Below are 10,840 nucleotides of genomic sequence, written 5' to 3'. Positions count from 1 at the left end.
TTATTCTATTTGAGATCGGTGTACAAATTGAACAGGTATTATTATATAAACATTTATTTAAAGTTTGTACAATAAAACATTTGAAAATTTCCATTTTACTTTCATTTTCCAAAATTTTACCGTTGGGAAAGGCGCTGTATTTAAAAAATTGCTACTATCTTGGTCACCTTAATTTATCAGCTGATTGACGTAACGTAACGTAATCACGTTATCGAATCCAGAGATGTGCACTTCTCGTGTTCTTAGAACGAAACACAAAGTGCTGGTTATGAAAAAATTTTGAACATATGTTCCAGGTGATACAAACGTGCTTACAAAAACAGTGTATTACAAATTCATTCACATATTTTTTATGCTATTCATTATTTATTTATATATTTACTTATAGTTCAGGTATTTTAAATTTAAGATTCAAAATATGACATTTAAGTTTGGGCTCGTGAGTGACACGCGTCCATCTCTAATGGGAGCCAGACCCCACAACGAAAAGGAGAAAGAGCAAGATGCCGCTCTCTCTCGGTCGCCGACTTGTTGTGGATCAAATCGGTTGAATCTGCACTTTGGACTTTCTCTTGGATCTTTGATTTCAAGCACTATCACCGTTACCAGTGGCTCTCAATCTCTTACAGCGATCGGTCTATAAACTTTGGACAGGATGATTAACACAGGAAAATTGGCCGGACGAACACTGTTCATCACGGGAGCATCGCGGGGAATTGGCAAGGAGATTGCCCTAAAGGCGGCCCGTGATGGAGCCAACATAGTGGTGGCGGCCAAAACGGCCGAGCCGCATCCCAAACTGCCGGGCACCATCTACTCGGCCGCGGAGGAGATCGAGAAGGCCGGAGGAAGGGCCCATCCCTGCGTGGTGGACGTGCGCGACGAGCAACAGGTGCGCAGTGCTGTGGAGGCGGCTGTGGCCAAGTTCGGGGGCATCGACATCGTGATCAACAACGCCAGCGCCATCTCGCTGACCAACACACCGAATACGGACATGAAGCGGTACGACCTGATGCACAACATCAACACCCGCGGCACTTTTCTGGTGTCCAAGGAGTGCCTGCCGTACCTCAAGAAGAGCAACCACGCCCACATCCTCAACATTTCGCCGCCGCTGAGCATGAAGTCCAAGTGGTTTGGCCCACATGTGGCCTACACTATGGCAAAATACGGCATGTCCATGTGTGTTCTGGGCATGGCCGAGGAGTTCCGTGACCAGGGAATCGCCGTCAATGCTCTGTGGCCGCGCACTGCCATCCATACGGCGGCCATTGAGATGCTCACCGGTCCCGATTCCGCTCAGTGGTCTCGCAAACCCGAGATCATGGCCGATGCCGCCTACGCCATTCTGAGTCGGGAGCCCAGGCAGTTCAGCGGTCAATTCTTCGTGGACGACGAGGTGTTGGAATCGGTGGGAATCACGGATCTCACGGATTACGCCTGCATACGCGAGAATGCCGACAAACTGATGGTGGACTTTTTCGTGGAGGAGAAGGGAGCACCGGCTGAGAATGCGGCTCCGGCAGGAGGTGCTTCTGCTGCTCCAGCAGCTGAAGGGAGCGGAAAGATACCCCAGTTGTTCCAGAAAATCGAATCTCTACTCTCGCCAGAGATCGTCTCGAAGACGCAGGCCGTCTTCCAGTTTAACATCACCGGTGCTGAGCAGGGAACCTGGTTCCTGGACCTGAAGAACGGTTCCGGCTCATGCGGATCTGGAACACCGCCCGCCGCTCCCGACGCCACACTGTCCATGAACTCGAACAACTTCTTCGACATGTTCTCCGGAAAACTGAAGGCAGCTCCCGCCTACATGACCGGCAAGCTGAAGATCAGCGGGGACTTCCAGAAGGCCCTCAAACTGGAGAAGCTGATGAAGGCGCTCAAGTCGAAGCTGTAGGAGCAATCAAGTTGCTGACTTTTCTATTGTATACAAACGTTTGATTTTATGTATTTCCCCAATAAAGTATGAAATTCTTTTAAATTTCCATATCAACTGTTTCGAATAGTTTTTTACCGATTAAGTTAAGTTAACAAAGATAACTTTTTTTTATAGATAAAAACAAGAAGGAAAGCAAACTTCGGCAAGCCGAAGTTCATATACCCTTGCAGCTATTGCATTAATTAAATACTTTTGAAAACATTTAAATTATGATTTATTTGAGTATGTGCTAAAATACAAAAATTGAAACTATGATAATTTGCAGCTCAATTATTAGATAGTTATTTTTATATATTTTTATTATTTCTATGGGAGCTATATGCTATAGACGTCCGATTTTGATAAAATTTATACCATAATTCTGAAATAATTAAACATTGCTATATGTCGAAGAACTAAACAAAAAATTAAAAAACAGAAAAGTTATAATTTTTTTTCATTTATTTTTCCGATTGTTCCTATGGGAGCTATATGCTATAGTCGTCCGATCCGGCTCGTTCCGACTTATATACTACCTGCAATAGAAAGACAACTTTTGGGAAAGTTTCATGCAGATAGCTTTAAAACTGAGAGACTAGTTTGCATATAAACGGACGGACAGACGGACAGACGGACGGACAGACGGATAGACGGACATGGCTAGATCGACTCTACTAGTGATGCTGATCAAGAATATATATACTTTATAGGGTCGGAAACGTCTCCTTCACTGTGTTGCAAACTTCTGACTGAAATTTTAATACCCTCTGCAAGGGTATAAAAAAAGTAGTAGATATAATGATAATTGTTTTAAAAACACCACCCACACCAGACTGAAATTGATGAATTATTTATTTCAACTCTATAAAATTGGAGCAGTAGTATCGCTAAATATTTCTTCTTTTCTTTTGAATAATGCGGGTAACTAGATTTCAAGCACATTGAGACTGACCAGATGCTTTTAACCAAATAGACACTTTGCATTTTAAGCAAACCTATAGACAATCACACTTTTGTTGACCAAATTAATTTAGCGAAATAAGAAACCGGGCATATAAACGATGTATGTGTCCACCTGTCGATGAACAAGAGAATATTATGAGAAAAGACCCAGAAAAAGTCATTCGTCATGGCCGCCTCACTGTACAAGGTAGATACTTCTTAAAATTTAACAGGAAGTGTCTTAATCATCAACATCCGTATTGATAGGACAAAACCCTGCAGCTGATAAAGTGTTTCTGCGGATGCAGTGACATGTCGCCAGCCGAGGTTCGAAGGATCTACTCCCTGACGAACAGCGTCCACGAATCCCTTCTGGATCCGCAGGCCACCAGACTGTTTCGCAAATTCTTGGAGATGAAGCGGTCCGGCGACAAAACCGCGGCTGAGCAGTACCTGGACATCTACGAGAAGTGCGCCGAGTTCTTGCTGGAGACGCAGCGCACCTTCACCCAGGACGAGGTGGACGAACTCGTCGATCTGGACCTGCCCTATGATCTGGAGCAGGATCTGTCCAGGCGCATGCTCAGCGGCAATCGGACGGACATCAACTCCGGTCTTTATCGGATCCAGGGCAAATGTCGCAACGAGATTGAGGCTAGCAGCGATTTCGCAGACTTTAGGAACGCCATTGTTGATAAGATGCGTCGGGTGCCGAAATAATATAGTCGGTGCAAATTAAAGCTTTGTGTTCACTGTGCAACGCCTGCCAAAGTCACGATGTTACCTTTCGATAAGCGCACTCAACCACGCTCCTCTTTCCTTTCCCAGTGCCTTGGCAGCCCCCACCACTCATCACCATGGATCCAAGATTAGTCATAGTCATACAACGACAAAGAAGCGGAAACCGTCCTCCTAATCTCACTGTGGCCCACGAATCGTGCTAGAGCCAAGGCTCACTGAACATTTACATTCTTAATATTAAATCCACAAATACAGAACAGAAACTTTACCTACTTAAATTTATTTTACTTGTTTTAATTTTGTAATAATGTCAGAAATAAATGACTTCATCAAAAATACATACACAAATCTTATATATTTTCGGCAGGAAGACTATATGGAGGGAAGTTCTTAACGTTTATGTCATATGACAACTGGATATCATATTTTTTGAATATCCTAAAAACGATTCTCAAAAAATGTAAAATAAATTTTTTTTAGTAATGAAATATCTTGCGTTAGAAAGTTGAAATCTAATTTACTTGGCCACCAAACTGGTGAGATTCGTCACCTATACTACAGCCATAAGTTATAATGGTTATCATAAAGATCATAAAGATAACAACACTGCAAAACTGTTTAGCGCATACATAAATAAAAGACTCGCCTCTTTTGTGTACCATTTATTATTTTGCTTTTGACTAACATCATCAAGGATATTCGCGATGGCCTCTTATTCGTACAAGGTAGTTAACGACATATTCCTTGAACATAAGTAATAATATGAATATGTACAACACAATTTAGGACAGGGCCCAAATAATGATAAAGTGTTTCTGCGGCTGCACAGACATGACTGTGGCAGAAGTCCTCCGTGTTCATGGACTGTTCGGTAGGGTTAAAGACATCCTGTCGGACCCGCCTGCCGCAAAACTGTTTGGCCAATTCATGAGGAAGAGACGTTCCGGTGACAAGAATGAGACCGAGCAGTACTTGGAAATCTACTTGATGTGCATTCAGCTAAAGTCCCAGCCAATTATTACTCAGGGCGATTTGAGTGAACTCGTCAACAGGGGCCTACCCCGTGAATTGGAGCAGGATCTAACCAAAAGCGTGCTGAGTGGCAACCGAATGGAAATCATACGATGTCTTGGTTGCATTCAGGTCAAATGTAGCAACGAAATTGGGGGTAGTGCTGAGTTTCACGATTTCAAAAAAGCCATCGAAGAAAAACTGGGACGGGTACCGAAGGAATTAAAATAATCGTTTAAATCAAAGCTACAATTCGTGCATTCCATAAATGTACTTTTAAAAATTGTATGCTTACTTCGGGGATTTTAAGAAGAATCAATTTTTAGTTGTACAAAAAAAAAAAAAAATAAATACGATCTTCTGAATTATAGAAAACATATATAAAGTTAATCCTTGTCAATAATTAACCAAACGAGAAACTTTTTACTTACAATCAAATATATTTTGTTTTAGAATGAATGTTTATATACTTGTTAAGCTATACAGCTATAGAGATATTTCCAGTTCTGAAATAAACGACCTTATACTAATTCCCGTTCGTTCTGCTTAGGTTTTCTTCCACGAATAATACATTTCCATCGGCTTGTTTACCTGAAAGAAAAGGGATTAAGACAAAATTAATACTGACTTGACGCGCATCTTACCTTCCAGAACTTATCGTTGACCTGATGCAACGTCTGGTTGCCATTCAGGATGACCAGTTGCTGCGGCTGGGGAGCTACGTAGATGCAAAAGTTGAGCAAGCGACAGGCCTCCGGTAGATCAGCGCCCAGATCGAGGGTGAGCCGCATGGCCAAATACTTGCTGAGATGATCGACGGTGGCATTGGCTGTGGTCTTGATATAGCGCACACAATTCTCCTTTAGCGCCCGTATTAGCTGGTTATCCGCGGACATCTCTGTGGGATGGGGCTTAAACACCAACTCAATTTCATCGTTGATGCCCAGCTCGCCATTGCCCTCGCCCTCGGTGTCGATGTTCGAGTCGCCCTCAGTGCGACAGTCCATTTGCGAGTCGGACTCGGACTCCTCGGACCGCTCCGAAGTCAACACCGACATGGCGCGCTTCGGCTTGGAACTGCTCGAGTTGGAGGGCACCGGCGAGGGTGTGCTCCGCATCGATGGCGGATTGGAAGCGTCATCCACCTGCATTCGGGTGGCGGAAGTGCTGGCGCCTGAGTTGGCCGACGAGGAGGGCGCCGCATTGGAGGCGCTCGTAATGGCCGAAGCCGCCGAAGTGCCCGAATGACCCGGATCCCGGTTCTCGCGATCGATGCTGTTGGTATTGCTGTTGCTATCGTTGGAGGCTGTGTCATGGACATGCATCTGATTGGAGGCATTGCGGGCCACAGCAGCGGGAGCACCAGGAGCAGGAGGAGCCGCGACACTGCCACTGGTAGGGGCACCATTACCATTGCCTCCACCCCCACCACCCTTGGTGCGGAATCTTTGTGGCCGGTTCTGCGACTGTAGCTTGATGCCCTCGTTAATGGAGTTGACCAACGCCTGCTGCGACTGCGTCTGGTTAAACTTGGCCATCACCTTCTCCTGGATGGCCTCGTACTCCTCGCGACTGGGGTATATCTTCGAGATGAGCAGGTCGAAGTTGGGATCGGCGCGCAGCGAGCGCTTGGAGACCAGTTTCTTCCTGCACGTGGGACACTCCTTGTTGCCCGACCGCAGGGCGGTGACGATGCAGTCGGAGCAGAAGCGGTGCAGGCATTCCTTCGTCGTCATCGTCTTCTTCAGCATGTCCAGGCAGATGGGACACATCAGCTCGCTGTGGAGGCTTCGCGGGGACACCGCGATCTCCGTGCTGTCCGTGATCACCTCCTGGGGCTTGCGCTGCAGCTCGTACAGCGACAGCTCCCACGTTTTGTTCGGCGCCGGGTCCAGCGACGTCATTTTCACACCAATTCTGAGGCTTTTCAATACACAAACACCCTTTTTACCAACAATTTTCGCTCAAATTTTCCAAATTGGCTTGCAGTGTGACCGTTGCTCGTTGTTTGATAAAACCACCACCAAACGATGTTACAATCGTTATTTGATTGGTATTTTTTCGGTATTTTAGATTTTAGTACATGGCTTGGCGCGTTCTCTAAATAATTCAAAATCTGATGGCTGAACCAATAAAAAAAAAAATTGAACTCAATTTTAATTAAATGTAAATATTAATTGTATTGTTTAAATAAAACAAATACCAATTTAGCTCAACAAAAATATAATATATATATATAATATATATTAATTTGTTTATGATTTGTGAACGCAAACTACAGCTTTATTCAAACACCATTTGAAATTGGCTACCTTTAAAATTATTTGTTTAAATGTTCTAGGGAGAGGAGAATTTTTAAATTTAGCTATGGCTTGATGTTTAAAAGGCATAACATTAACGTTTTAATTTAGTTGTCAAGACAAAAAATGATTATTTACCAGCTTAGACACGTAGAACTGAACACTTTTAAGCCCATTGCTTTCTTATTGTAAACAATAACTAGATCTAATAAACAAAAAATGGTAATGCACAAAGCTTAACATTTGCCTTTGATTTTTTAAGATGTTTTTAAAGATTCCAAAAATGTGGCAGAAATGTACATTTAAATTCAATGCCCGGTAAAGCTCTAGTTTTCTTGGTTTCTGGGGGTTAAGTTTCATTGCTGATCAAGTGGACGCCAGTGTTTAAGTTTAATATGGATCCGCCAGATCCTTTTCGGTTGACACTCTGTCAACACCTCAATTCCACAATTTCTTGCGGCTGTCAATCAAGGCGTCTGAAAGCATTTAACGGATCCAGCCAAATATGGCTTAAATGCAGAACCGCCGTTAGCTAAATTGCACCTGAATGGGATTTTCTGCAGTTGGTGACGCTGTGTGGGGCCGAGAATGCTGAATGCAGCCCGTCTGATAATTGAATTAGAGGCCCGCCGACTGGCTCCTTCAGTCTGCATGCGATGACAATGACCCTTGAGAGCTGAGCATTCCATTACTTTTGGATCGGTTCGGAGCGGATCGCGTGCTCCCAAGTTTCCCAAGCCAAAAGGTTTTCCCTGGCTCACCACCTGTCACATATTGTCGGCGGGAGTGACGTGGCATATATGCAAACCTTGGGCAAATGCCGCCGCCATTTGAACGAGCGGTGAAATTGCTGGACATGCCTGGCATGGCTAACAAAAAAAGAAAGAAAAAAATAAAAAAAAAAACGAAAACAAAAACAAAAACAAAAACAGTTGTCATATCCCAAGGTGCAGGAGGCGTTGCCACTTTCGAATTCCTCATTAGATCGCCCAGCTAATTATCGTGGTCGGTAGGCGTGGCCAGATTTTCGCTCACTTTGAAATTGCTGCCTCATGGCGGCAGTAATTGCAGCATCTATATATAGTGTGTGCCTATGCCCCGGCAATTTTCAACTTATCGAGGCTATCCACCGCTGCACCTGACCAGCAGAGACCACAGCACCACCAGAACCACCAGAACCACCTGAACCACCGCACCACTTGAACTTGTGCACCCACACGACGCTTGCTGATCGCCGCTGTCCTCGATTCTCGGGTTCACGACCCACATGCTGCCGGGCTCTTGGCTCTCCATCTCTGGAACTGCTTTCTTGAATGATCCCAGCGCTTTTCCATCGGCCAACGTTTATTGACATTAATCATTTGCGGCCGCTTGCGGAAATTTGCAAGTACCTGGTGCCTGGTATACCAGGTATACCAGGTACTTCTGGGAAATGATTGCCTCCCAGCACACTTTTTTATGGCAGCTTTATGGAAGGTGGTTTACGGCCAAAAGGCCAGGGATATCGACTGGCACAAAAACAAGCAAAAAAAAAAAATTAAAATCAAAGTTTCTCTATTCCACTTTTCTTCGAATCTTTTTTGGGAGGGACTTTTTTTTTGCGGCGGCAGACCGGAAGGTAGAAGGCGCCATTTTGCTAAATCTTTTTTTTACCCGTTGTCTGCGCCATTTTGTTGCGGTCTTACTTACAATTTATGTTAGTTGATGTCTGCAAATTTGTTAGCCATTGTTCGCAGTTAAAGTGAAAGTTGTGCTCTGCTCTAGAACGAGCTATCCAGCTGAAATTGCGAATGCCTAATTGGGCTTAACGAGTTGAACTCGAGGTGGGCGTTCACTCTGATGTTGAATTTACAGACAGAATAATTCTACATTCATTCATTGTTCAAAATGGAATGAAGTTGTTTAAAAAAATTCAGTTTGACTTTTGATTGATTTATGAAGCTCGCGGTCTGAACTAAAAAATTAGGTTTCTTTTTTTTTTTCAATTCCTTCTTATACGACTAAAATTTAAAGTTACCCTATTTACTTTTCCCAGAAGTACATATACATTTAAGAAACTAACTGGTGTTACAGTCTTTATAATTCTTTTCTGTGCACCAGTTAAAGTGAGTTGGCCCAAAATTGCTGTATGAGTAAACCACAACATGCCACTTAGCCCCAACTCGAAATCAATGATGGGTATGGTTTTGAAAATGGGAGTTACGGATTCAGGCCACCAGATTCGGACAGTTAGAATGTCACCCACACACTTACACACACACACACTAACACACACACACACACACTCACCACCACCTGGAATTGCAATTGCAATCTGTTAACTTGTCTTAACAATGACGACCACTTCGAAAGCCAAAAACAAAAGCAAAATCGATGCCAATGCCACTCATAGCCATCAATTGACAATAACAAGCAGGCGGCGTCCGCCCAATTTTCAACCCAAACCGTTGGTTCGCCCCACTCTTTTTCGGTGGTGAAGTGCGGTGAAGTGCGGTGAAGTGGCCCGGCAACATCATCGATAACAACCACTGAAACGGCAGCCACACAATTGGAGTTCTTCAATTGCCCACTGTCCAAATATTGCCAGATCCCAGGAACGCAGCGCATTGTTTGCTCGTTATTATGGACGTGGCTCCTGATGGGAACCTGACCTGGGATTGGTACTCAAATTGGGATTGCTATGGCCAGTGGGTTGGTTTGGGTTGGGCCAGGCGGGTTCTTTTGTCTTTTCACCGCACACAGCACACATACCATAAATAAATCTCAATTAAACTGCAACCCCTTTTCCACGGGAGGCGTTTCCCATGGAACATGGAACATGGTCCATCCTGGTAATCAATCAGTGGAAGAGGCTACTCCCTGGCTTAGCCCAAGTTCTCTGGGATGTCACAGATGTGTCTTCGCACTCACACCCCAACTCCGACATTTCGGCTGCCACTCTTTATTCTTTTCTATGCCACGCCATGCGGCACTTGCATGTTCATTATTTGGCCAGCCTTTTAGAAGCCGGTCCCAATCTGCAGACTGGACATAGTCCACACAACGAGGGGAGAGGGGGAAAAGGGGGAAAAGGGGGCAGAAATGGTACGGACTTGGCCAAGTCGCGACGACGTCACAGTCGTTAAGCGTGACTTTTGTTATTGTTGTTTGTTGCTTTTTGCATACCGTCGGAAAAATGGGTAAGAATTGGAAAGGGGCAGCGGCGTGTGTTAGGGGATTGGGAACGTAAACAAAAAGCCGAACTCCAAACTCGAAGTCGAAGCCACTCCACGAATAACCAAAGACAGAGAAGAAAGAAACCAGAATTGTTCTACAAAACACTGAATGCTGTACACCCTATAAGTAATTGGAAACAAAAATTAATTGAGTTTATTAAAGGAAAGCTATTTCTTACAAAATCAAATCATCTTTCCAAATGTTAAACTAATTGACTACTTGGTATTCAAAATATTAAAATTTAAAGGAATTGTGGCTTATTAAAGTTTACGAATTGCTTTTACTAAGAACTATTAAAAGATAATTATTTAGTACTAAAAAAAGAAAGATTTTGGTATTGGTAGCGATTTTTTGGCTTAATTACTGGGTATTAATTATAAATAAGTTTAATTTAATAAATCATTAAAATATATATTCTTTAAATGCAATTTTTTACTGTTTGTCACTAATAATCTTAATACGTACTTAACAGAGAGTGTTGTACAACTCAAAGTATTTCAAAAATAAGAGTAGGTTTTAGGGTTTTACAACACCAGCAATATTTATAAGCATACTAAATAAAGAACACTCTTCCAAATGGGATTTCGGATGAGGTTTCTTTCCGAGAACCACAATGATTGTAAGCTACGAAACTAGTGTCAAACCAATGCGGTGGTTAGTCATGACGTGGTGCAGCACCCAGCTGAAATACCCGGATCCACTCGGTGGTTTT

General features: G+C 43.5%; 4 protein-coding genes across 4 annotated transcripts; 3 read left to right on the top strand and 1 right to left on the bottom strand.

Moving 5' to 3' along the window:
* The first annotated feature begins 483 nt into the window (after nt 1-483).
* LOC128266222 (hydroxysteroid dehydrogenase-like protein 2) lies at nt 484-1,987 on the top strand. The gene has a single exon (XM_053002577.1). The coding sequence runs from the start codon at nt 656-658 to the stop codon at nt 1,895-1,897; it is 1,242 nt and encodes a 413-aa protein (XP_052858537.1). The 5' UTR covers nt 484-655; the 3' UTR covers nt 1,898-1,987.
* An 884-nt stretch (nt 1,988-2,871) lies between these two features.
* Nucleotides 2,872-3,939, top strand: LOC128256429 (uncharacterized). Its single transcript, XM_052986787.1, has 2 exons — nt 2,872-3,068; nt 3,128-3,939. The coding sequence occupies exons 1-2, from the start codon at nt 3,048-3,050 to the stop codon at nt 3,578-3,580; spliced, it is 474 nt and encodes a 157-aa protein (XP_052842747.1). The 5' UTR covers nt 2,872-3,047; the 3' UTR covers nt 3,581-3,939.
* Nucleotides 3,940-4,202: 263 nt separating this feature from the next.
* Nucleotides 4,203-4,968, top strand: LOC128266526 (uncharacterized). The gene is made up of 2 exons (XM_053003104.1): nt 4,203-4,326; nt 4,388-4,968. Exons 1-2 carry the CDS (start codon nt 4,306-4,308, stop codon nt 4,841-4,843), a joined length of 477 nt encoding a protein of 158 aa, XP_052859064.1. The 5' UTR covers nt 4,203-4,305; the 3' UTR covers nt 4,844-4,968.
* Nucleotides 4,969-5,032: 64 nt separating this feature from the next.
* Nucleotides 5,033-6,634, bottom strand: LOC128266518 (E3 ubiquitin-protein ligase RING1). Its single transcript, XM_053003091.1, has 2 exons — nt 5,257-6,634; nt 5,033-5,203 (listed from the first exon to the last, which is right to left on the bottom strand). The coding sequence occupies exons 1-2, from the start codon at nt 6,514-6,516 to the stop codon at nt 5,159-5,161; spliced, it is 1,305 nt and encodes a 434-aa protein (XP_052859051.1). The 5' UTR covers nt 6,517-6,634; the 3' UTR covers nt 5,033-5,158.
* Between the last annotated feature and the right edge of the window lie 4,206 nt (nt 6,635-10,840).

The sequence above is a fragment of the Drosophila gunungcola genome, chromosome 3R (assembly GCF_025200985.1).
Source record: "Drosophila gunungcola strain Sukarami chromosome 3R, Dgunungcola_SK_2, whole genome shotgun sequence".
Lineage (NCBI taxonomy): Eukaryota > Metazoa > Arthropoda > Insecta > Diptera > Drosophilidae > Drosophila > Drosophila gunungcola.
Note: the sequence above shows the minus strand (reverse complement) of the source record. Positions and strands in the feature narration are given on the sequence as shown.